At 46.7% G+C, this 26,242-nt stretch overlaps 1 protein-coding gene across 1 annotated transcript in view; it reads right to left on the bottom strand.

Moving 5' to 3' along the window:
• The window catches only part of ptprga (protein tyrosine phosphatase receptor type Ga), a 331,197-nt gene that overhangs the window by 127,137 nt on the left and 177,818 nt on the right, over nucleotides 1-26,242 (bottom strand). Inside the window, exons 4-5 of the mRNA XM_056605312.1 lie at nucleotides 14,782-14,930; nucleotides 1,190-1,285 (exon numbers count right to left, since the gene is read on the bottom strand). Coding sequence (XP_056461287.1) covers nucleotides 1,190-1,285; nucleotides 14,782-14,930 — 245 coding nt within the window. The remainder of the gene's footprint in view (nucleotides 1-1,189; nucleotides 1,286-14,781; nucleotides 14,931-26,242) is intronic.

The raw sequence follows: 26,242 nt of genomic DNA, 5'->3' as shown, positions 1-26,242 counted from the left end.
GGGGAGGAATATTCTAAACAGAAGATAAGCAGGAGGCACCACCAATTTTGCCCCTTCAGGTAAGGTGAGCATTTTGTTTGACTGCGTTGTGGTTGCCCTTCACCAACCCCGTGGTGTCCAGGGGATGTTCCTCGATCCCCTGCTGGGGCCCTCAGGTGAGGTGTTTCATCAATGTTCACGCACGGGCCTCCCTTACAGCAGTGGACACACTCTGACGAGGGGGACTGTTTGTTCCTTTGTTTCTCAGAGCAACTTTTTAAAATAAATGCAGTGTTTGAAAACAGCTAGGGGCCTGGTTTGACGCATTCTAGTTGACATGAGGTCGGAGTACGAGGGCTCTAATTGGAGGAAATTAGTCCTGAAAGGCCAATTTCAGTTTGATTGTGGACAGAAAATAAATGCCCACATATTGCGAGACAATTTTCCCTTTCCCCTTTCCGAGTGAGTTGGAAAGAGAATAAAGCGAGAGGGAGAATATTAACACAGGGTTAATGGGCCAAGTTAAAGCCCACTTAGGCAACCAATGGCCTCAAATTAACTTTTATTCCTGCCAATTGAGAGTGATGGAATTAACAATTATACCAGTACACCCACTATTCAAATCAATGGGCCAAGAGGGAGGAAGAGGGACTAAGTGTATATTCCGTTGGGGAGTACAGTGTTAAGATATCCTTCCATCGCTCTGCTCCACTTGAACAGTTCATCTCCTGGGCTAGCTCCACAGGGCGAATCTTTATCTGTGGTCAGAAATCCACCTAACCATACATAAACTTAACTCAACGCAATGCCACTTCTACATGTACACATAAAGGTAACACAGTCTGTCATGAAATAGAAGCATTTATAAACTTAACCAACTGAAATCATATCTAATTACCATTTCCGACCTTTCATTTTAGTCCCTGATATCTGAACAATACCTGAACCTAACCGTTTCCCAACCTAAGGGCCAACCAGCTAGTGTGGGCTATGGGATTGGTCGTAATTGGCATGGGAAAGAAATAACGAAAACCCAACACCTGAACGCTGACACACACTTCCCCAAGCTGCTCTGGAGGACCGCTGGACAACGGTTCTGAGCCGCTTACAGACACAATGAATAATGAACCGTGGGCATAAAGGGACCACTAGACCCATATGCCTATCAACAAAAACCAGCTTGGGAACAAAGACCCCATGCAGCGCTCACCTGGAAGAACACGGCCATGGCGGCCACCGTCCTCTTCTCCCGGATGGCCGCGGCTAGGCTGTCGAAGTCGTCCGAGTTGTACATGTAGATCTGCATCTGTTAGGAGAGAGGAGAGAAAGGCGAAAGAGGAGAGAAAGGCGAAAGATGAACACCAGCACGGCCCCCGACCTCATCTCATACATGTTCATCACATGCATTCTTCAAGGGGAAGACTCTCCAGTGGCCCTGAAAGTTCACATCAATCGACACACAATTTGATACGTTATGATGCGTCACAACAACTCAGTACCCAATAGTGTAGCATTTCTCTCTTTTGATCTTTTCTATAAATCATACATTAAATGATACATGATTTAATGTATCATGCATAACTATTGCATATGAAATAGCTTTGTAGCACAACAATACACCGTATTGACCCCAATACAAAACCACCCCGATATAAGACCACCCCCCCTTTATCAAGCCCAGTGGCGTGAGGATTAGAGCATGCAGGCGCTCTGTCCTCTTCTGAGGAGAGGTGTGGAGGTGAGTCACACTGCGGTAGATAACCTTCACTGAGATCATCCAACCAAAGAGTTCATAGGACAGGAACAGGGTGGAACTTAAAGCTGGTTTCATACCACCGCGCTGAACCCTGATAACCGCGAGGCGGTTATCAGGGCGGTTGCCGAGCGGTGGTGTGCAAGCACCTCAAGATGTAAACAGTGACGCAGTCTGCTAATGTCTGCTATCTGCAAAACACGAAACTGTTAGGGCCTGCTCTGGGGGGGGGAGGAAGTAGCCTGGAACCAGATGAAAGTATTTATTCCAAGAAACTTAAATCGAAATTGATTGTCTTTATATTTTATATTGACATTTAAAAGTCTAGACCCCGAATATAAGACAACCCCACTATCCAGGAAAAACACCTTGTCCCATACATCTTATCAATACGGTACTACTGCAAGTCCACAGATCACTGGCTCCAATGGCCCCAACCCAGTTGCAGCAGATACCTCCCATCTGAACATGACACTGTATTTAACGGAGAAGGCTTTGAAATGGGAATCAAATGCTCAACACCCCTGAGTGAGAGGGAACGAGAGAACAACAGGGACAGGAACATGGAGTCAGAGTGTGTGTGTGTGTGTGTGTGTGTGTGTGTGTGTGTGTGTGTGTGTGTGTGTGTGTGTGTGTGTGTGTGTGTGTGTGTGTGTGTGTGTGTGTGTGTGTGTGTGTTATGTATGTGTGTGAGATTCTGTGTGTGTGCATATTCATTTGTCCAATTGTTTATATAAAAGCTCTGGCAGATTTTGTTGTGTAGGAGAACACATTGTCTCCTGCCAAAAGCCATGTTCTGTCCCTAGTACTTGCCAAAATCAACATTGTCAATATTACTGGAGTAGCATATTCTGCGGCTTGCTAATCCTTGGGTGTATGGCACAAAAAGCTGTATGTATCCCTTTTTCATCTGTTTGCGCAGCAAACACTGAGTTTTTAGCAGAGGCCAATTCAATAGCTCCAGCAGACTCTGTTCATAAAAGCAATACGCTCCCCTCAATGAACGCTGGAACCGGAGCTCAGAGGAAACAAAGAGGACAATATTATAGATTTGTTTTGCTAATCGAGAGAGAGAGGTTGCAAAGTACTGCAAGGTTAACACAGAGCCAACAAAGATGGACATTGAATGAACAGAGAAGATGAAGCAGTTTGATGGTGGTGAGCTGGTTAAGCGTCCGTTACACATGTAATGACTGCAGCGATCAGAGAGATACCGAATAATCTACTATAACTACTTCTTCTAATGTTACTGCAGACAAATGTCGGTTGAGTCCAGAATGGGTTCCACACACAAGTCCTAGTTTGTATGACCTGCGGGATGACTATGATGTTATTGTTGATGATGAGGATGATGTTGTTGATGATGATCATGATGATGAGGATGATGAGGATGATGATGATTATCTTTATGGTTCGGTCTAAACAATGTTGACTTTCCAACTCCCGAGTCCCAAGTTCCAACACACTGGAGCACAGACCTGGCGGCCCCAGCCCCTGGACCACAGCTACGCAGAGCAAACCCCTGAAGCTAGATCTGTTAACCCCTTTATCAGCTCAATTCAAGACCCGAGACTTTAATAAAAGCACTTTGGCTGCCTGCTCCAGGAAGGAGGGGGAGGGGGTTATCTCCATTGTAACAGCTCAAACCCACTTGGTCATCTTCTGAGCAGGAAGTGCTTCAGAATGATGTAATGAGTGATTCTGACGCAGAACACCCCAAGGGTGGGGACCCCCCCTGTGAAACCGCACCACTTAATTGGGACGGGCCTCTGAAGAGGACCATGGGGTCCCAGAGAGAGCAGGACCTGAGTTCAGACCAGACGGGTCTGAGCTCCTCGACCAGGCTGGGTGGGGAGACCAGGCCAAAACAAAGGGTTTCAAACCCCATTCTCCTTTTTATTCCGGTATTGTTTCATAAACGGACAAAAGGGGATGAAATACAAATATGTCTTAAAAATAAAAACAAGGCTTTGGGTTGAGCGGCACTTTGAAGAGTGTCAGCAAGAGGAAACGAGAGATGGATATGAGAGAGACAGATCGAGAGAGCGAGAGAGAGAGACACACACACAGATTAAGTAGGTAACCCCCTGTCCATCTAGCTATCAGCCTCCAGGGGGTGTGAGGGTACTCCTGCTGCTGATCCTGCTACTGGGGAGAATAAATGAATATAACGGGCGGGGGGGGGAGTGGGAGTCCGACCGCCTCACAGCCTCTCACACTGAAAGACTCTCCTACCCTCGTATATTTCTCTGGGCGTTGAAGTGGCAGAGCAGGGGACTCCCTCCACTGCGTGGGGGCGGGCGGGGGTCCACTTGTTACACTGTGTCACGCTTCCTGCCGGAGCGCCTGCCTGGGATATCCAGCGGTCCTATCTGGAGACGGCCCAGCCCGCTACGGAGCAAAGGAGCCCCACAATCATCCTAACACCTTGAAGGGGACGTCTGGACCTCCTCCACTCTGGGAGGGGACGTCTGGACCTCCTCCACCCCTAGACCCCATATACCTTCACCTCGCCGTCTGAAGCCGTATCGCTTGCAGAGGTGTGATGCTGAGCTCTGAGTCTGTCCCACTATGTCCCCCCTCTGCCCCAGAGAGGAGGTCTGAGTCTGTCCCACTGTGTACAGCCTCCACCACAGAGAGGAGGTCTGAGTCTGTCCCACTGTGTACAGCCTCCACCACAGAGAGGAGGTCTGAGTCTGTCCCACTGTGTACAGCCTCCACCTCAGAGAGGAGGTCTGAGTCTGTCCCACTGTGTACAGCCTCCACCTCAGAGAGGAGGTCTGAGTCTGTCCCACTGTGTACAGCCTCCACCACGGAGAGGAGGTCTGAGTCTGTCCCACTGTGTACAGCCTCTACCACGGAGAGGAGGTCTGAGTCTGTCCCACTGTGTACAGCCTCCACCACGGAGAGGAGGTCTGAGTCTGTCCCACTGTGTACAGCCTCCACCACGGAGAGGAGGTCTGAGTCTGTCCCACTGTGTACAGCCTCCACCACGGAGAGGAGGTCTGAGTCTGTCCCACTGTGTACAGCCTCCACCACTGAGAGCCGTGGAAGACAGCTGAGATTAAGAGAGCCTATAAACTGGGTCGGACGTGGATCCAGGTAAGTGTGTGCTGACTGTGATGCTATGCAAACATCAACATATTGCTTCTGCAACCTCCGTGTTTTATTACATAGATGGGCAGATCAGCACAGCCCGCCCTCTACCATCGGTCTCAGTCCAGCAGAGACGTGGTCCACAGCCCCCTCCCCCCCCCCACACCCTCTCAGGTCACAGTCCAGCAGAGATGTGGTCCACAGCCCCCTCCCCCCCCCACACCCTCTCAGGTCACAGTCCAGCAGAGACGTGGTCCACATGCAGCATTACTCCGGGTCAGCTGGCACCCATCCAGCACTAACAGGTGGAGGTGATTCATCAGCCAGCATGTGCGGCTGACGTTTTAATATATCATTATTATGGATACTCTGAGTGGTGTTGGGAGGGAGGGGGGGGGCAGTGGGCCATTAAGTAGAGGGGGGGCTGCTGGAGAAGTTTCTTATGTTGATCCAAACTTTGAAGATCTCCAGTATGTCTGGGGGAAACATTGTGATTTAGTGATTTCTGGGTCACGTCATCATCCCTCACATCGCTCGTTGGTGTGCTGGTGCTGACCGTGTAGCAGAGAAGGATCAGTATCGACAGTAGGAAGATACTGCTAACAAGACCTTTAACGAGTTAATATTTACAACAATAAGAGTACTATAGTCCTGTAACCTTAGAGGTATCAGGGTCCAGGCGACAGTTTTAGAGAGCTGGCATTAATGAAGATGTATATGAGCGTTGATAAGACCCAAACAGACAGATAACGTCATGTGGACTTCCAGCTGTAATAAGCTCTCTGGCTCCTGGCTCTTCCCATCAGTCTCTGAACCAACTCTGAATGACAAGCAATTCATCTGACTTCATGCTTTATTCAATTATGAGCTGGAGGGTGGGAAAGGCCAGAGAAAATGGATGGACTCAGTCCTGGAAGGCAATTCCTCAACTTTCTCCATCAATCTCCATCCTTTCATATATAATTAAGTAAGTGCAGGAGTGGAGGGGGGGTGGTGCAAGGGGGCCGTGTTGGAAGTTTGTTTTACTGAAACACGAACACAAAGCATTACTGTTGACTGCTGGCATAAAGGTCAACACAAGCTGCGATGATTTATTTTTCTCCTTTCCTTGATAGGATATTTTCTCATAAACTGGATTGATTCAACAAAGCATTCCAAACATTATCACACCATCTTATTTTCATTCAAACCTAATCAGCAGGTAAAATGTTTGTTGGGAGCAAATCTACTTGAGCAGTCACCACACAACTAGCTTTATTAATTACTAATAATATTAATACTCTACCAGCGCCCAGCAGCAGGTAAATTTCATACTATTTCAAGTCAAACCAGGGACAAACCAATGGATGATTTATGATCATTCCTGTCCGTACCCGTCTAGTAGTGGACCACTTTGCTGTCCACCGGTAGACAGCAGAGTGGTCTAGCCTCCTGGTGATGAGGGACAGGGCAGAACGAGCAGCCAGATGACAAACAGCATTACTGCTCCGGGTGTTAGGGGGGCCTTGTGTGGCTTCCATCTCCTCCCTTTCCTCTCCTCCTCTCCTTCCTCTCCTGCTCCATCTTCTCCTCCTCCCACTCCTCCTCCATCTCCTCTCCCTCCTCCACCCCCTGCCACGCCTGCTCTGCCTTGTTTTAGACTGCCCCCCAGGGGTGGGGGCTTATCTGAGGATGATGGGAGGTGGTGTTCCCCCCCTCCCCGCCACAGGGCTCAGAGAACTGATCTAAACCTCCTGGGGCAAGTATCCCCGCAGGATGGGCTTGTCCTTACAACCCCTGTCTGTGCATGTGTGTGTGTTTTTCTATTTATATGCAGACTTCTGTCAGCACGTGTGTGCCTGTATGTGTGTGTGTGTGTGCCTGTGTGTATGTATGTGTGTGTTTGTGTGGTTCAGACCCCCTTGCCCTCGCCACTAGAGAAGAAGAAAGTTGGTCCATGAAGAACAACGGCAGGGGACTGAAGTCACTGCTGGCCATCCTCCGAGTATTCTCACAGCTCCACCTTCATCTCCACCCAACCACCTCTTACCCCACCCTGCCCTGCGCTATCTTCATCCTGGCACTCACAAACACACAAGCCCGCCTAAACGCATTTTCTTCAAAGTAGGTCAGAGTGTCACCACTGGCCTTTTTTCAATTCCCCTCCATGTTCCTCACGGGGCAGAAGGAGTGTGTGGCGCTGCTCGCTTTGTGTGGGAAAAAAGTATAAAACAACGACACAAAAAGAACAACAAAACGAGAGATTCATGTGTGTATTTGTGTGTGTGTGCGTCTTTGCGTGTGTCTGTGAGTCTGTGTGTCTGTGTGTGTGACTGTGTGTATGTGTGTGTGTGTGTGTGTGTGTGTGTGTGTGTGTGTGTGTGTGTGTGTGTGTGTGTGTGTGTGTGTGTGTGTGTGTGTGTGTGTGTGTGTGTGTGTTTGTGCCACTGGGTCTATGTCTGTGCATGTGTGTGTGTTTGCGCGATTGTGTGTGGTTGCGCGATTGTGTGTAGGTCTGTGTCTGCGTCTTCCCTTCACTTTCTCCCAGCGCTGGCAGGTCTATGAATTACTTTTACAGTGTGCTCATACACACACTCCCTCTTTTTGGGGGACGGACGCTCATGCAGTCAGCAGACAAGCAGAGAGACGGATGCGATCTCAGACCGGTTGTCTTCAATTAGCTTTGAAACATAAATGTTAAAAAACGAGCAGGAGGAGCGGAGCGATGGAGAAAGAGACGAGAAGAGTATGAAAGAGACGGGACCTGACAATAAGATAAGCAGATCAGAAGGGGCGGGGGCCTAATGAGACCACGGCAGAGAGGGAGGGGTGGGGCTGCTGTCATTTACTGATTATTTATTTGTTGAGTGTGGGGAGGGGAGGGGAGGTAATTACTGTTGTACTCTGCAGTCACAGGGAGAGAGAGGAAAACATTTCCTTTGTTCCAGCGCCGGGCAAGCGGCGCGGCGCGAGCTCTACTCCAGCCGACAGTGATTTAGAACAATTTCCCCCTTTCCCTTCGTCCCGCTGGCATGTTTTCATTGTGTTGCCACTCATCCAGACAGCTGATGGCATGCTGCTGACACCCACACACGCACACGGGCATGCACGCACACACAAACGAAGGCACGAATGTATGCATGCACGCACGCACACACGCATGCACTCACACAGGACAAACGCAAGTAAGCACGCACGGACAAACACACGCACTTACAAAGCATGTGTTCTCCGTGCTATTGGATGATGAGATTGTTTTCTTACCAGAAAGAAGAACTAAAATGCCTTTAGATGCAGAGGCATCATATGATGAATACCCATTAACATCCAGTAACTCTCAAACGTAGAGATGCACAGCAGAGGCTGTCATCTCCAGCCGACCACAGTAGCATTTGAGCTCCTGTATCCTAGCTTCCAGATGAGAGGCCATGAAGGGAAGAACTCTCTGAAGCACAGAGAACCTGGTACCTCCTAGGAGAGGAGAGGAGTGCACTCCATGGACACCTAAGAGCACTCCAAGGACAGCAAAAGTTTGACGTCCGGATGATGTACCCTGAAAGACATGTCCTTCACTAGGGCTGCATCCGAATACTTAGTACATACTATTTCTGTCCAGTGTGTACTACTTGACCATACTACACTTGACTGTGTAGTACGGTCTACAGCTATGCGTAGAACGCCTCCGAACGCTTCCGAACACCGCCTAAACTCCACCGGATGTTTGGAGATGACGTATCTCCCCCCAGATTGCGGCAAAATTGACCTGTTTTCCGTCTTGTTATCGTTGCTATTAAATAAAAAATGTCTCTTTCTACGCGAATGGCTCTTGAAATGGATATCGCTGCCAGAAGGCGTCGTCGTCGGTCATCTCGTAGAGCGACTTACCGGCAGGTTATGATGTAAATATGTGGACATTTGGTAAGTCATTTTTTTGGAATAATAATACATTTACAGTTATTTGTTACTCCGTGAAAAGGACGATTGAAGTTAATTTTTCCTTTTTTATTGAACACACACACACACACACACACACACAAATAAAAAGCCGCTGTTGGTGGTGTCGGGTCAGCCATCTCTTCTTCGTTTGTTACCAGACTCCGGTTGCATTGTGGGATAGCGTAGTGAGGTCTGTGGTTTACTTTGGCGGTAGTACGCATTCGGAAACGTCTTTCGTACTACAGAATGCGTACTGAGTATTCGGACGCGCTATATTTTTCGCATACTACAAAATGCATACTATATAGTATGCAAGTATGAGTATTCGGATGCAGCCTAGGTTTCCAACGACAGGCAGAAACCCGAGCAAATGACAGGCAGAAACCCGCTCTACCTCCTGACTGTAGCTCAGGAGGTAGAGCGGGTTGACTTGTAACTGGAAGGTTGCTAGCTCGTCTCCATGAGCAAGACGCCTCCCCCTGAGTGCTCCTGACGAGCTGACTCGGTATGTGAATGTGTTTAGTAATGGTTGTTAGTCGTTTTGGTTAAGCGGCAGCAAAATTCCTTAAATGTAAATGACATGTCCGGTGGTCCTGCGGTTGCTAGGATCTCTACTGGGCCCAGGTGGAATGGGCCATGGCATGTTTGGCAAGCCTCGCCTCATTACGATGGCTGTGTTTCTGTAATCAAAGCTAATTTAATGAAAGGCTTGTAGGGCGGGGATTCATAGCGTTGTAAAAACGAAACAAAGCCAAACAAAGAGTTGTGGGTTCAAAGACACTAAACAACGCGCAAAATAAACTTTTATCACGGCAATTTATGTTCCCAAGGAATAACGGTGTTTGACAGATTAATATCCTGTTTATCTTGGAACTACGAATGACTAATAGACGTGTCAGCTGCAGAGGAGAACCGATACGGCAGAGGAGAGGGCCCGGGGCCAAGATCCACACGGTACACCGTGGCTCCTGGACCGGACAACATGCTGCTCACAATACCAGGGTTCATGAACGGTACGGTGATAATAAATATGTAGACACACCAGGGTTCATGAACAGTATGGTGATAATAAATATGTAGAAAAACCAGGGTTCATGTACTGTACGGAGCATTAATACTATGCATGTTTTTAATGCCCTGGTTCATGCAGTGTATAGTGAGCAGTAATTCCTGCACGTGTTTTTAAGGCCATGGTCAATGTACTTAATGCTGAGCATTAATACCAGACAGGTTTTAAAGGCCCTGGGCCATGTACGGCATGGTGAGCAGTATTACTTGCACATGTTTCTAAGTTAGAGTAAGGTCTGCTGCTGACTTAGTTTTGCGATGTGCATAATGTGCGTTGCCGTTGCGAATTCACATGTTGATGAGACGCAGACGTTTGCAGATTCATTGTGTGCCGGCTCGGCGGGTTTCTTAGCCTCGGTGGCGGGCGACGCGGGGATGCGGCGATTGGGAGGCAGCGGCAGGACTAAGGAAAACAAACAGTGTGAATGCGGCAGTTAGCAGACAAACGGGCAGAGGGATGGAGCCGCTGCCCTGCTGTTATCATTATTCATCTGATGATTTAGGGCTGGGATGTGCTTTCCATTTCCCACGCAGCAAAGGTTGATGGGAAATAAAATCCCATTCATCAATGACACGTCTTTATCTGTGAAACCTGCGGCAAGGCGAGGAGCTGGGTGTACGCGTGTGTGTGTGTCTGTTGCTGCGTGTGTCTTTCTGTGTGTGTGTGTGTGTGTGTGTGTGTGTGTGTGTGTGTGTGTGTGTGTGTGTGTGTGTGTGTGTGTGTGTGTGTGTGTGTGTGTGTGTGTGTGTGTGTGTGTGTGTGTGTGCGCGTGTGTGTGTATGTGTGTGTGTGTCTGTGTTTAGACCTGCGTGTGTGCGTATTTGTGGGGCTGCATGCGTGCCTGTGTGCGTGTGGCTGTGTGTGTGTGTCGTGCGGGAATGAGAACCGGCATTGGTGAGATTGTTCAGCCACACATACCAATAGCCCGCCACCCTAGTTCCTTAGCCCCCCTATCGAGTGTTAATTTACAGTGCTGCTCTTATCTAGGCAGGTGGGTTTAGGTTGGCAGAGCAAGTTGCGGCGCCACACACACACACACACACACACACACACACACACACACACACACACACACACACACACACACACACACACACACACACACACACACACACACAAACCTCCACACCCCTCTCTCGCTGCGCCCCCTCTTCTTTTCATCCTTCACTCCTCTCGTTTATCACGTTTGGTTCTTGGGAGGGGGGGAGATAAAATAAAAAGCCCCATGCTTGGCGAGAGCCTGTGAGACCGGATGAATGGAGCGGGGAGACGGAGCTGATAACGCTCTGCTCTGAGGGCTGGGGGCTGCACCACACACAGGAACGGACCCCTGATCCCCGGGAGGAGGCTCCCGCTCTTAAAGCCGCTCCCCGAGACGCACTTCAAGACCCTCTGCAAGACGCTCTACAAGACCCTCTGCAAGAAGCTCTACAAGAAGCCCTGCAAGACGCTCTAAAAGACCCTCAGCAAGAAGCTCTACAAGAAGCTGTGCAAGACGCTCTACAAGACCCTCGGCAAGACGCTCTACATTAAGACCCTCTACAAGACGCTCTACAAGACACTCTGTAAGACGCTCTACAAGACGCTCTACAAGACACTCTGTAAGACGCTCTACAAAACGCTATACAAGACACTCTACAAGACACTCTGTAAGACGCTCTACAAAACGCTCTACAAGACGCTGTACAAGACGCTCCCCAAGACACTCTAAAAGACGCTCTACAAGACGCTCTAATAGACGCTCTGTAAGACTCTCTGATTGGAGCCGATCTTCTTCGTGAGCAGCACAGAAGTTATTGGTTGGTATTTTACCTTTATGGGATTTTTACTCTTATGGTCAATCAAAAAAAGGTAGTGAAAATGGAAGATGTTGGAATTTAGCAAATAGGCTGAAGTATCATCCCGGCAGAGAGGATTTCAAAGCGCCGACAGCCGGACCAGAGGGGTTATTGTTGTAGCTGAAGCGTTGTCAGGGTTCAGCTTCCAGGCAGCGGTGACAAGACTCACGCTCCCAGACACTCACTCCCAGACACTCACTGACGCTGTGAGTCCCGTCCAACAGAAAGGCCCGACGGGCCACACAGCCCAAACACAAGCTAAACTTGTTCAAACCAACTTTATTTGCTGATATGCATGACGTGTGAGTCAATTTTGTAACAATAGGAACAATACCAATTTTCAAAATGTTAAACGTTATAATGATGACCTATGCCTAAACCTTGATTTGCATTGAGAAATCATTAGGCTAACTAACAGCTATTAGGCAAACTGAAAACAGCCATGCCATGGTGATGTGGGGGTATTTTAATTCCAAAGGAGTAGGGGACTTCATCAGGATGCATAGTATCCTGGATCCATGAAATAACTGGCTTTTAAAAATAAATATCTGCCTGCTTCTATGGGAATTTTACATAGGTGTGTCTATACTTATGCACCCTGTATTTTAATGGAGAACATTTATTTATTTAAGATACATTATTCATTCACAAATTAAAATGGTGTCCTTATAGATTGGATTGTTCCTCATTTGTTTAATTAAGGCATTAAGATCAATTTCCAAAAGATCAACTTTAGCATGGGTGCCTAAACTTATGCCTACCACTATATTTGTGTTTTCTACAAAATAGCAAAGACATATTGCATATAATAAATCAGTGGTATTATTCTCATTATAAAGACACAAAGGTTGATGCAGCAGGTGTGGGGGAATGAGGGCCACTACTTCATTATGCCATTCAAGGGCCCAATTACACTACCATTACTTGATGGAAATTGAATCACACGTCAATCATGCAGGGCCCTCTACCAAGGAAGAGGTGGCCCCTCCCTCCTCTAACGACCACTCCCCCTCTTTCACTTTCTTTCCCACTTTTCATAAGTGTAGATAAAACCTCAGGCCTGTATTGACACATTTCTAATCTGTTGAGCTGCTGAGCAGTTTTTTACCAACAAAGATATATAAATGAATGTATGAATGTGTTTGTGGTTGGGCTAGTGTCACCCTCCAGGTGTTCTTGCTCCAGTTGTTAAGGCCTCTCTATTGTGTTGTCCAGACGTCTGTCCTTTTGCATGCATATGAGCCCTGCGTCTGCCAGCCTCCTCTCCCACTCCGGCAAGATGCGCTCGCAGCACAACATTGATAACGTTCTCCAGTGTACCACCACGCTAGATCCCGTGCCAGACCAAAGCAATCAAGCTCTGCTCATATCTCATTGCTGTTGAGCCCTGACGACGGTAGCTGGGCTGTTCCATCGAGCGGGCGTTCCCCCCCACATCATGTTCGGTCCCCCCCCCACGGCGGGCAGAGGGGCTCTTACAGGAGCAGGCGGTGCTAGAGGCTACACAGTACCCGGGGTTCGATTCCTGCCTGTGGTCCTTTTTTGCAAGTCTTCCCCCCATCCATACATTCATGTCTTACTCACTCTTCAATAAAAAGGATAAAACCTTCAAAAATAAATCTTAAAAAAAACTATGCTATACTTATGCAATACAAGGACACAGAGCCGTATGCGCTCATAGGGGAAACTTCAGCAAATCAATCCTGAGATTGATCCTCACGCAGCGGCCCGCGTGAGGCTGTTTGAAGATGGATGATGGGGCCATTGGACCGCCCCATAGAAGGCCTGGTAGGGGGAAGTCTTTTCGAGATGCGGGGGGGAGAAATATTCAATCAAGGACTTGAACTGTCAGCACAGTGGACTACCAAATGTCAAACAATACATATTCATCCGTTTGGCGGGCTGCCGCGCGGAGGTGGCGCTACGTCCAGACCAGAGATGGCTGACATTCTGCACCTTCAAGGGAATGGCAAGGGAATGACAGAAGGCCCCCCACACACGCACACACACACACCAGACACACACACACACACACACACACACACACACACACACACACACACACACACACACACACACACACACACACACACACACACACACACACACACACACACACCTCCCCCTCCCCCACCACACACACACACAAACACGCACACCCACACACTTTACTCTCTATAACACACTCATGCAACACTCACACACACACACACACACACACACACACACACACACACACACACACACACACACACACACACACACACACACACACATACAATTTTATTCTCTATTAAACAGAAACACAAACATGCAACACACACACACACCTTCTACTTGATCTCTCCTTTTTCTATGATACACAAACACATTCATTCGCACCCATGCACACACACACAAAATATTGAACATAGAATCGGACAGTAGGTCCGGTATTGACCTCCTCACTGATGTGTGTTGCATACTGAATGGAGTCCCTCACTCAGTTGTATGTGTACATCATGGGGGTTGTATCCAGTGTTTATAAGGATGTGTATTAAGCTGCGCTCGAAGGCTTGCTGCTTCCTATGGATAGGCCAGGGCCCAGGGGAGCAGCCAGCTATAGCACAGCGATAGAAGAGCTGGACGGCCTTGTAATCCTCAGGGTAAATCAATGCTCCTTACAACATGTACACTAAAGCCTGTTCACACCTGTTGGATCCACTTTGACACATGGGAAAGAGGTCTGTGCTTTGCAAGAAATATCTTACTAACATTGTTTGATACAATATTTCTGTAAAAAAAATGTAAAATACAAAAAAATGTATACTGATAATAATGAATAGTTTTTTTTATTATTTGAAATATTTCTATATATATGCTTATGATTTAACAATTTTAGCAGTAATATCATGTTCTGTGTTCCGCTGGGGGGCACCCAGGTGTCATGTTGGGATATGAGAAGCGTTTTCATGTTCTATCTTCCTCTGGAACAACGACCCCCCCCCCCCCCCCCCCAACACAGTGGCTGACCTCCGAGGGCACACATCCCCCCCGCCCCCCACCCGCCTCAACTCCAAGTACCCTCCCCCCCCCCCCCCGAACCCCCCGCTGACCTCTGCAGGGTCACATCCCCAGCCCACCGTCCTCACCTCCACGGGGTAGCGGCGGCCGTTGACGCTGTGCTCCGAGCCATCCGAGGCGTTGCTGGGCCCCCAGTGGAACTCCACCTTCTCCGCCTTGAACCTCCCGGGCAGCCCGGCGCCTCGGACAAAGTAGTCGTCCCTCAGCATGATGGCCACTGAGGAGGGGCAGAGGAGCAGAGGAGAGCGGCGTTAGACCCACGCTCACACGGAGGGGAACAGAGGGGAGACGGAGGGAGGACAGAAGGATGAAAGGGGGAAGACAGAGGGGAAACAGGGGGGAGACAGAGGGAGGAGAGGGGGAAGACAGAGGGAAGAAGGAGGGAAGAAGGAGGGAAGAGAGAGGGAAGACCGAAGGAAGACAGAGGGAAGACAGCTTGGTATGCCAAACCCATAATGTATGTTTATAAATGTTGTATTTGTTGATATTATGGCATTGAAAAACTCTAAACATTAGCAGCTCTACAAAGCCATTGTAACAATTGTGCAATGTAACTTTCAAAAGATAAAATAAAATGTAAATTGAATATCCAAGACAGTGTGTGAAGTGCTGTGCTATTTAGCTGATCTTCTTACACAGAAAATAATGGCGCGTTTCCACTGCAGGGTGCGGAACGGATCGGATTGCAAAGGTGCGGATCGGGTCGTGTTACGCCCCGTGCCCACTACCTCCGTCAGTTGTCCGTTGCCCATTGACTTTGAATGGGGACGGTCGCGCAATGCATTGTGGATCCGTCCGTTGACTTGGAGCGTTCGCCACCGTCAAAAAGTTGAAAAATGTTTAACTTTTTCGGCAGCGACGGTTCCGTCATCCAATCAGATCGCGTATGCAAATTTAAGCACTGTGACGCGACTCGGGCTCTGACGATACTGGAAAGCGGGAAAGCGGGTCTTCTTGCCTCGCAACAAGCAGGAAGAAGCGGGAAGAACCCGGCGAAGCGATTTGATTGGCTGACGGTTGCCTCTGCAAAGACTACTCCCCCATCCGTCAGCCACGCCTTCCCACGTCCGTTGACTGACGGTGCAGTGGGCACGAGGCGTTACCACCGCCAAAAGTGGGCGTGACCCGGACTTTGCCGTACCCGTTCCGGCCTCGTTCTCGGGACTCCTCCGTTGGGGTACCGAAAACGAGACGAGACGCCTGAAAGGGTCCCGGGAAATTCTAGCTACACACCCCCTCCGTTGGTCGACAGAATCATCACTTCCGGGTGACGCGGGGATAAAAACAAACAAACAAAAAGTAGCCTTGAGGTATTATTCTTTACAATTAACATGTCACGTAAAACGCTTGCTTGGGCGAACAAGGAGGTGGAGACGTTCGTCTGCATTCTTGGGGAGGAAGACGTTGTTTACGATGTTTACGTAGCTGCAGCGGCGATCGACATCCGGCCTACCACAAAGGGTACTGTCGGCAGTGGAAACGCAACCTCGGAACTGAGCTGGGCCCCGTTTCCCGATAACGATGGATCCACGCTCGTACGATCATTCTCACGATGGATCTTGCGATCCATCGTCAATTTCTTTGGAGCGTTTCCCGAAACTCCTCTTAACGTGAACGCGCATTCGCTGCACTCACGACGTCGTAGGATTGTAACTGTCTACTGACACGGTGCTGAAATGGGCTCCGTAGGAGGGGGAGACGCAGGAATGTCGCAGGAAAATTGTGTTAAAAAGGGTTAAAATATATCCCCATCAAGGACAACAGCAGTGTAGCCTACAAAAAAAATAGACTGCAATTATATGAATGCTAAAGACATTAAAACACAATTGATTAGGCTTAAACCGACATATATCAGTCCTAATCCTGAATGCACTGTGCGTTTCACGGCATTTTCCCCCCTGAAATAATTCCTCTTCACACCTGTGAATAACCCGGGAGACGTCCATGATGAGGAATACAACGAAGCCCACCGTCTGGCCCGGTGCATCGTTGAGCGCACGATCGGGAGGTGGAAGTTGCGCTTAGATGCCTTCACAAGTCAGGCGGAGGGCTCCAGTTTTCGCCGGCCAAGTCATGCGCCGTGATATGTGTGACGGCTATGTTGCACAACATTGCAGCTAAGGCTGGGGTGGCATTGCTTGAACCGGAGGACGTTGAGGACGATGACGATGAGGAAGATCGGTGTGAGGACGGCCTCCCTCATAACTACGCGGCTGGTTTTCATGCGTGTCGAATAGTGATTGAGACTTTTTTTTAACCCCCTCCACCCTCCCTCATGTCACTAAACATTCCCGTCAACGTGACCAATCCCCAACATATCCCAGCCTTTTGCCTGCTCCTTTGCTTGTTTTTTATAATTTTTTTATTTCTTTATGTTTTATTTTTTTTAATTTCTTTTATTTCGTTATTTTTTATTTTTTTTAATTTGTTTAATTTAATTTTTTTTTTACATTATTTTATGCTACGTTTTATGAGTAGCCTATCAGTCTGCACAAATCCCCCCACTTTCTCTCACACATTTTGAGTGCCCTGCCTGCGCAAACATTTTCTGGACTGTCCCGTTTTATTTTGGCCATTTTAACATCTTTATTAATAAATGAATTAATAATCTTTATTAATTACCAAACTAAGAACATAAAGGCGCAATGCGTTTTAATAAAACGCATCCAATAGACGGAATGTCCGATGGTGTCGCCACTGAGGCTATAGCTGACGATGCTCTTAGCGTCCTACGAGTACCTACGAGCACCCCTGGAGTACTCGTTAGCTACGAGCGTTTTCAAGACGTTCGTTCCCCACGATGCTTTCGGGAAACGCGGTGAAAACTCTACGATGCCCTTTCGACGCACTTCACGATCCACTTAGGCTAACGACGCTTTCGGGAAACGGGGCCCAGGGCTATACCGTATGGCAAGCCATCCCCGCCAGAAAGCAGCATAATTTAGACGCGTATCACCTTCATTACGCCGTAAAATACGCCGTAAAATGTAGAAAAACAGCGTATTTTACGCCATCATGCGCAAAAAAGCGCCGCTTTTTACGCCGCAATTAAGCCTTTCAAGAGCGCGCGTAAATACGCGCGTTTTGAACATCAAAACGCGCGTAAAATACGGCGTTCCTCTAGTATGCTAATAATCTCCGCCCTTCTTTTCTCTCAGCCAATGCATTTGAAGTGTTTGCGCCCAATCGCTGACCAAGACAAGCAGACCAAATCAGTTCAGCACAGATCTGCTTTGAGAATTTCTCCTCTCATTTGGCGTTAGTTGTAGCGTAATTTAGATATATATATTAGTAAATGCAATTGCAACTGGGTGGTTCCCGTGGCCCATTTGATAGAGACGCTTGACCTGTGGGCAGGAGGGTGTTGGATCGAATCCATTTATTACCATATTTCTGCTTTTGTCAGATGGTCACGCTTTTATGATCGCAAAGCTTTTTCGTCGGCAAGCCAGACCTCCTGTGTTATAAGTTCCAAAGACAGTGCATTTTTAGTCAGCCAGCCAGATCATCTTGGTGTCTTGTAACACGCTTTATAAGTTAATTATATTTAAATTATTATAGCCATCAAGCCTTTATTTTCGTGGAGTTATCGTCACATCCTCTCGTTCAATCGATATAAATACACAGTGGAAAGGAGTGAGAGGGAGCCACAGTTACAAAAGTGTCAAACAAGCTGTCCTCTAAATCACCATTTCCCTAGGCCTATGTTTTCATGCCGACAAATGGTTGAAATAAAGTAACGTTGTGACCCGGCGTATATTAGACTTGTTAAATGCAGAAATGCTTGCTGGCAGTGTCTATTCAGTTTCAACACTCCAATTCCAAAATTATGTTTTCATGTCGTCAAATGCTCGAAATAAAGTCAGGTTGTGACTCGACATCTACTTGACTTATACACCTCGACGCAGGTCGAGGAAATGTTTGCTGGTTGGCGTGCCACTGCTTGGATAGGGAAAAACCTACCTTTGCCATACGACTACTACATTGCTGTGACAACTGACTCGTTAGCCCTTAACCCCTAAGAAGTTAGAAAGCATTTATATTAAGATTTAATTATTAACTATAGTGATATGTCAATTAAATATGATTTGTGTTAAAACTCGGTACATTAATGAAGTGAAATAGCACCATAGACCACCATCTAGAGCTCTAAATTAAAGCACCTTACTTTAACTTCTGCCACATTGCACTCTCTCCCTACAAGCTTTAAACTTGGTGTGACTCATTCCCATAGATAGGGGTACTGGTTGATAGAGGTTTTGGTATAGGCCTACTATGTTATGTTTCCAAGCTGATATTCACTTTGAAAACTGGTTCTCTTTAGGTAGAGATTTATTTTTTTATGTTTTAGTTGGCAAGACCAGCAGCATGAGGAGGGGCAAGGCCAGCAGCATGACACCCTCACTCAATCCACTCTGAACTTCACACTTAACATTGACGGCTCCACCATCACCCCCTCCACCAAAATCCGTAACCTTGGAGTTATCCTGGACCCCACTCTCTCCTTCCTCCCCCATGTTAACCATATTACCAAAACTGCCTTTTTCCACCTCCGAAACATCGCCCGCCTCCGCCCCAACCTGTCAACTACCGCTGCTGTGACACTCATCCACGCTTTCATTTCATCCAGGCTTGACTACTGTAATGGTCTTCTCTACGGCACCACCAACAAAGTCCTCAAAAAACGTCAATGTGTCCAGAACTCAGCTGCACGCCTCCTCACTGGTACCCGCTCCAGAGATCACATCACACCTGTCCTCCGGGAACTCCATTGGCTTCCAATTAAACACAGAATCAACTACAAAATCGTACTCATCACCTACAAGGCCCTCAACAGCCTAGCCCCCCCCTACCTTGCCGACCTCCTCCATCACTACGCCCCCTCCCGATTCCTCAGGTCCATCTCTGCCAATCTGCTACAAGTTCCACGGACTGAGCGACGGACTTGGGGTGATCGGGCCTTCTCAGTTGCTGCCCCCACCCTTTGGAATTCACTCCCCTCCCACATCAAAGTCTCTCCAACCCTCTCTTCTTTCAAATCTGCCCTCAAAACACACCTTTTCACACTAGCCTTCCCCACCTAACTACCACCTTATTCTTCATGTTTAACCTCTGTTTTTCTTTTATTCCTAGTCTGTCTTACATAGTTTTGATATATGTAAAGGCAATATGTAAAGCGTCTTAGAGTACCATATTAAGCGCTATATCAATTTAATTTATTATTATTTATTATTAACATTTAAGTAAGATGTACCTTGGGGTCTCTTATCCATCAAAGGGGCTCGCAAAGGACGCATACGCTTCCACCTGTGGCTCCAGCCGTACAGGAAATGACTCAGCAAGTGCTCCATCTCGTTGCACCTGCACCCAGCGGCTCCCTTGCAAGATTTTGGCCTGAAGTTCTTCCCAGACCTACACCCTAGCCATCCAACACGCATATCTGAGAATCAGGTTTCTCTTTAATAATGACAAAAAGTTATTAGAGAAATACACATTAACTTTTTGTTATCTCATAAGCGGCGTGGTGCCGGCTCTTTTTGACCTTTTGACCCCAGACTTCAAAAACGTGGCCACAGGCCAGCTGTGTCTACACACCTTAAGCCACAAATGTACACCTCCATCCCACAAAAAATGGGGACTAGAAACGAACCTCTGTCTTATGTACATTTACTGTACTGTTGGAGGTCATGCCCCTTTTCGAGATAGCTAGGGATGCTAAAATGTTTACACACATTTCCCGGGGCCCCGAGAACGACATATCCGAGATTTGGAGTTCTAGCCCTTAGAGAAAAAAAGTTTTCCCAAATGGACTGTCATTTGGACTAAGCCCCTCAGAAGTGTTACCCGCAAGACCTAATGGTTCAGAATGTGGTGGAAAAACAGTTTTTGAGATAGGAAGGTCCTACCCCCCTGAAATTTGAATACCTTATTCTAAGGCCTAACTGGGACCCCCGCACCGAAACTTGGCCCGGTCGGACCCCGAGTGCAGGAAGGGGGGGCCTGGACTTTCATAATCCTCGCTCGGTGACTGTAAAGGATGTTTGGTCGGATGTTATGACGAAGAATCATAATGTGAATGGGAATATTCTATAAATGTCTTGATATCATCTTTCGTCTCAACACTTCTGCTGCAGCCGCTTAAAGTCTCACTCCGAGAACCTTAAAATATGAATCAATCCATTAGAAGTATGAAAATATCTTCCCGGTTGCGTAACGGGGCAAACAAGGTGTCCTTTGACATCTACGTTTCGAGGCGATTGCAACAGTGCCACACATGATCATATTTGAATATGTTTCGGGGTAGTAATTAGCTGTCGATTTTGGAGGCCTTTATCAATAATGACCAGCTATAGATTTGCTTCCCGATGGAGATTTCTGACAAATTACATGTTATTTAGCATCTACACGTTAAGCTGAGTACAATGAGATCAAGCTCGCCCTCTTGCTACACCGAGATCATGTCCTAGACCTAGGTGTACCATGTAAAATACATGTTACCATTTTCTAGAGGGTCATGCTTGGTGTCATTGGACTCAGCTCAACGTGTAGATGCTAAATAACATGTCATTTGTCACAAATTTCTATCGGGAAGCAAATCAATAGCTGCTCATTATTGATTAAGGCCTCCAATTCCGACCGCTAATTACTACCATTAAACATGTTCGAATATGCTCATGTGTGGCACCGTTGCAATCGCCTGGAAGCGTAGATGTTGAAGGACACCTTGTTCGCTCTCTTACGCCACCGGGAAGATATTTACATGCTTCTGATTGACTAATGAATTGATTCAGCTATTCCCCCAGAAGTCTGGGGTCAAAAGGTTAAAAGGAGCCGGCACCACGCCGCTTATGAGACAAAAGTTAATGTGCATTTCTCTCATACATTTTTGTCATTATTAAAGAGAGGCCTGATTCTCAGATATGCAAGTTGGATGGCTACGGTGTAGGTCTGGGAATAACTTCAGGCCAAAATCTTGCAAGCGAGCCGCTGGGTGCAGGTGCAACGAGATGGAGCACTTGCTGAGTCATTTCCTGTAGGGCTGGAGCCACAGGTTGAAGCGTATGCGTCCTTTGAGACCCCCTTTGATATATAAGAGACCTCAAAGTAAAGCTTACTTAAATGTTGTCGACCCAGTCACCTATTGCATCACTTCCTTTAGGGCTTTGGCCTCCTAATTGATCAGACATTATAGTATAATTGAAAGCCCTCTTTCATATATATGATACCTCCACCACTGGGACGTGGCAACAATTCTCCAAATCCATATGGGGAGGGGGGGGTGATGCTTGTGGACAGTAGGGTTGTACACTAGACATAAATAGGAAGAAAACTCAGGAGAAGGAATGACCTCTCATAAATATTTATTTGATAAATTGTTTCAAATAACCCTGCCTCGTTAAATCAATGAGCTTGGTGTTTTGCTTTCAAAAATAGGTTATAGAAGAAGTCTAAACTGCAGAAAATAAAAACCTCCAAGCTGCCTTTTAAGGATACCTTGGAATATCTGTCTATTTTTTAACCATCGGACCCTAGTTTATGACAAAAACAACACAATTTACGGCAGCTCATTTGCCGCGTGGTTTTTAGAGCCATGTAAGGATTAGATGGGCTGGTCGATAGCAACCACCATAGCAACCATGACGGTCAAGTGAATGGATGCAGCCCCGTTGAAAAAAATAGAATACCACCCTCAGGAGATTAATGATATTTAAATGATTATGACCATGAAGTCTTTATTTGCATGGGTTTACATTTCGTTCTGTGTAGCATGGAAAAATCTGAGAAACACTCCCATTCGGAATGCATTGGTTTACATTTCTTTCTTTGGAGCACAGTTATTTTTATTTATTTTCAGTTTTTGAGGAGGTGCTTCAAAGATGCAAATTTTTCTGCAATAATCCAAAATCAAATGGAAAAACCTGTTGGCTTTTTGTCAAGGGAACCCAGGGCGACGCTCACTTCCGGGTTGGCCAACATACGTCATCCCTCCACCACTATACTGTAATAACACATGTTGAAGTTGAATGATAATGAATGAATTTATTCTTTATTCTGCCTTAGTATTTATTTATTTATTTAGCAGCGAAATGCAGTGTGTGTGTGTGTGTGTGTGTGTGTGTGTGTGTGTGTGTGTGTGTGTGTGTGTGTGTGTGTGTGTGTGTGTGTGTGTGTGTGTGTATAACACGCTATATTATGTTGAAATGCGACGTAATCCAGTGTTCACGAAAACGTACACTGTCAACGTATGCTTTTGGCGACTGGGTTGGCTCTCAGATATGCCTGTTTCTAACTAGATGATATCATTAAAAGTTACATAAAGTAACGGTTTAATAACACAAACGCAGGAAACACGTGAGCTGCTAGTTTAGCGAAAGCAGCGTCCCTAACAACCTGACGTCGTTGAAACCGGTTGAAACATGCGAGCGAGCCGATACAATCTTCCTAATAACTATAAAACTAAAGATCAGACACAATCACTGACTGAAGATTATCCAAGTAAAAAGTATATTTCTCGCTAGAAATGTTATTAGAAACACGTTTAACGGTGAATCGGTCCTAAAATATAGCATTTCCCATTCAGATAATATGATTAATAAAGATCATACACATTCACTGACTGAAGATTATTCAAGGAAAAAGTAAATTTCTCGCTAGAAATGTCATTAGAAACACGTTTAATGGTGAATCTGTCCTAAAATATTGCATTTCCCATTCAGTTAATGCTGGGTTTTTCGTATCATATGCACGCGAAATGGACGTATCCGCCCTCCACAGTAGTTAATGCTGGGTTTTGCGTATCATATGCACGCGAAATGGTCATTTGGCGTATGTACTGCACGCATTTTGAAAGTGTCAAACCGTGCGATCTGTACGCATATTGGTGAGACTGGGTTGCTATGGGAATGAGTCACACCACGTTTAAAGCTTGTATGGAGAGAGTGCAATGTGGCAGAAGTTAAAGTAATGTGCTTTAATTTAGAACTCTAGATGGTGGTCTATGGTGCTATTTCACTTCATTAATGTACCGAGTTTTAACACAAATCATATTTAATTGACATATCACTATAGTTAATAATTAAATCTTAATATAAATGCTTTCTAACTTCGTGCGTTCACACCAAAAGATGCATTTGCTGCCCGAACGCGTTGACGCCTGAGTTTTGCGGCGCGTCAAATCAAGTTTTGCGGCGCGTCAAAGGTTTGCGGCGCGTCAAAAGTTGAAATATTTCAACTCGAGCAGCATTTGACGCGCCGCAAAATACGTGAACGCGCCCTTCGTGAACGCGCCCTTCGTGAACGCGCGTCAAAATCTGATTTGCGGCGCGGCATGCCCGTGCCCGCTGCCGGGCACGGGCATGCCGCGCCGCAAATCAGATTTTGACGCGCCGCAAATCAAGTTTTGCTGCCCGTTTTCTCGGCAGCAAATGCTGCGGCAGCAAAGCAGCAACGCGTCTCTACATTCACTTTGAATGGGATCACGACGCACGTCAACTTTTTGCATCTTTTGGTGTGAACGCAGGGTTAGGGGTTAGGGGCTAACGAGTCAGTTGTAACAGCAATGTAGTAGTCGTATGGCAAAGGTAGGTTTTTCCCTATCCAAGCCGTGGCACGCCAACCAGCAAACATTTCCTCGACCTGCGTCGAGGTGTATAAGTCAAGTAGATGTCGAGTCACAACCTGACTTTATTTCGAGCATTTGACGACATGAAAACATAATTTTGGAATTGGAGTGTTGAAACTGAATAGACACTGCCAGCAAGCATTTCTGCATTTAACAAGTCTAATATACGCCGGGTCACAACGTTACTTTATTTCAACCATTTGTCGGCATGAAAACATATAGGCCTAGGGAAATGGTGATTTAGAGGACAGCTTGTTTGACACTTTTGTAACTGTGGCTCCCTCTCACTCCTTTCCACTGTGTATTTATATCGATTGAACGAGAGGATGTAACGATAACTCCACGAAAATAAAGGCTTGATGGCTATAATAATTTAAATATAATTAACTTATAAAGCGTGTTACAAGACACCAAGATGATCTGGCTGGCTGACTAAAAAGGAACTGTCTTTGGAACTTATAAGACAGGAGGTCTGGCTTGCCGACGAAAAAGCATTGCGATCATAAAAGCGTGACCATCTGACAAAAGCAGAAATATGGTAATTAATGGATTCAATCCGACAACCACCTGCCTATAGGTCAAGCGTCTCTATCAAATGGGCCACGGGAACCACCCAGTTGCGATTGCATTTACTAATATATATATCTAAATGACGCTACAACTAACGCCAAATGAGAGGAGAAATTCTCAAAGCAGATCTGTGCTGAACTGATTTGGTCTGCTTGTCTTGGTCAGCGATTGGGCGCAAACACTTCAAATGCATTGGCTGAGAGAAAAGAAGGGCGGAGATTATTAGCATACTAGAGGAACGCCGTATTTTACGCGCGTTTTGATGTTCAAAACGCGCGTATTTTCCGGCGTTCCTCTAGTATTTTACGCGCGCTCTTGAAAGGCTTAATTGCGGCGTAAAAAGCGGCGCTTTTTTGCGCATGACGGCGTAAAATACGCAGTTTTTCTACATTTGACGGCGTATTTTACGGCGTAATGAAGGTGATACGCGTCTAAATGATGCCGCTTTCTGGCGGGGATGGCTTGCCATAATACCGCCCCCTCCCTACCGCACCTTTGCGATCCGATCCGTTCCGCACCCTGCAGTGGAAACGCGGCATTATAAGCCCTTGAAGTTGGGCCCATTGCTATCCAATCACACTCCATGATGGATCACTCATCCACTAATCAGTGAGCGAAAATACATCTGAAGAACCGAGATCATTGCTTTCCCGTCTTGACAGATGTTGATATGGATACTCATTTACAGTTACAAACGTCCGAAGTTAGACAGCTCATAACGGTTTGGACTGCTGTGGCGATGGGAGAGTTTCCCTTCAGTTAACGGCAGTTTGTTTGACGTCATGTTGTGAACTTTGACGACAACACGGTGGCCATCAGCTGCTCTTCTATCCTCACAGCTGCTTGGTGAACCGTGGAATACTACGATGCTAACGCTACATAGTAAACAGCCGAACACTACGATGCTAACGCTACATGGTAAACAAGGTTCTTCTTCCGCTGCAGCTAAACCACCTACCCCATTCAAATGAATGGTTGAACTGGTGTTTTCACCAACTGATCGTCAGGGAAACGAGCCGTAAGGAACATCTCTGATTAAGACCCCCATCAGTAAAGAATAACCTCCATAGGCCCACGTTTGGAAATTACGTGTGACTAGTGACTTGACTTCAGATTTGTTTTTACTAGTCTAGTCTCTCACTAAATCTAAATGTCTTACAGGTGAAAAAAACTGAAAATGCCCGTCCCTTCTTTCAAAGGCTTGCTCCCATTTAATTTAATCTGCAATAGGCCTATATGTTATGATGGTAAGCCAAACCTCTTACTGTTGTAACTTGGCAGGCAGTGTTGTGCCTGAACACGTTCAAATTTTGGGCGAACGTGAACTGAACATACTG

This window comes from Gadus chalcogrammus, chromosome 13 (assembly GCF_026213295.1).
Source record: "Gadus chalcogrammus isolate NIFS_2021 chromosome 13, NIFS_Gcha_1.0, whole genome shotgun sequence".
Classification (NCBI taxonomy): Eukaryota; Metazoa; Chordata; class Actinopteri; order Gadiformes; family Gadidae; genus Gadus; species Gadus chalcogrammus.
The sequence above is the reverse complement of the archived record's forward strand: the minus strand, read 5'-3'. Positions and strand labels throughout refer to the sequence as shown.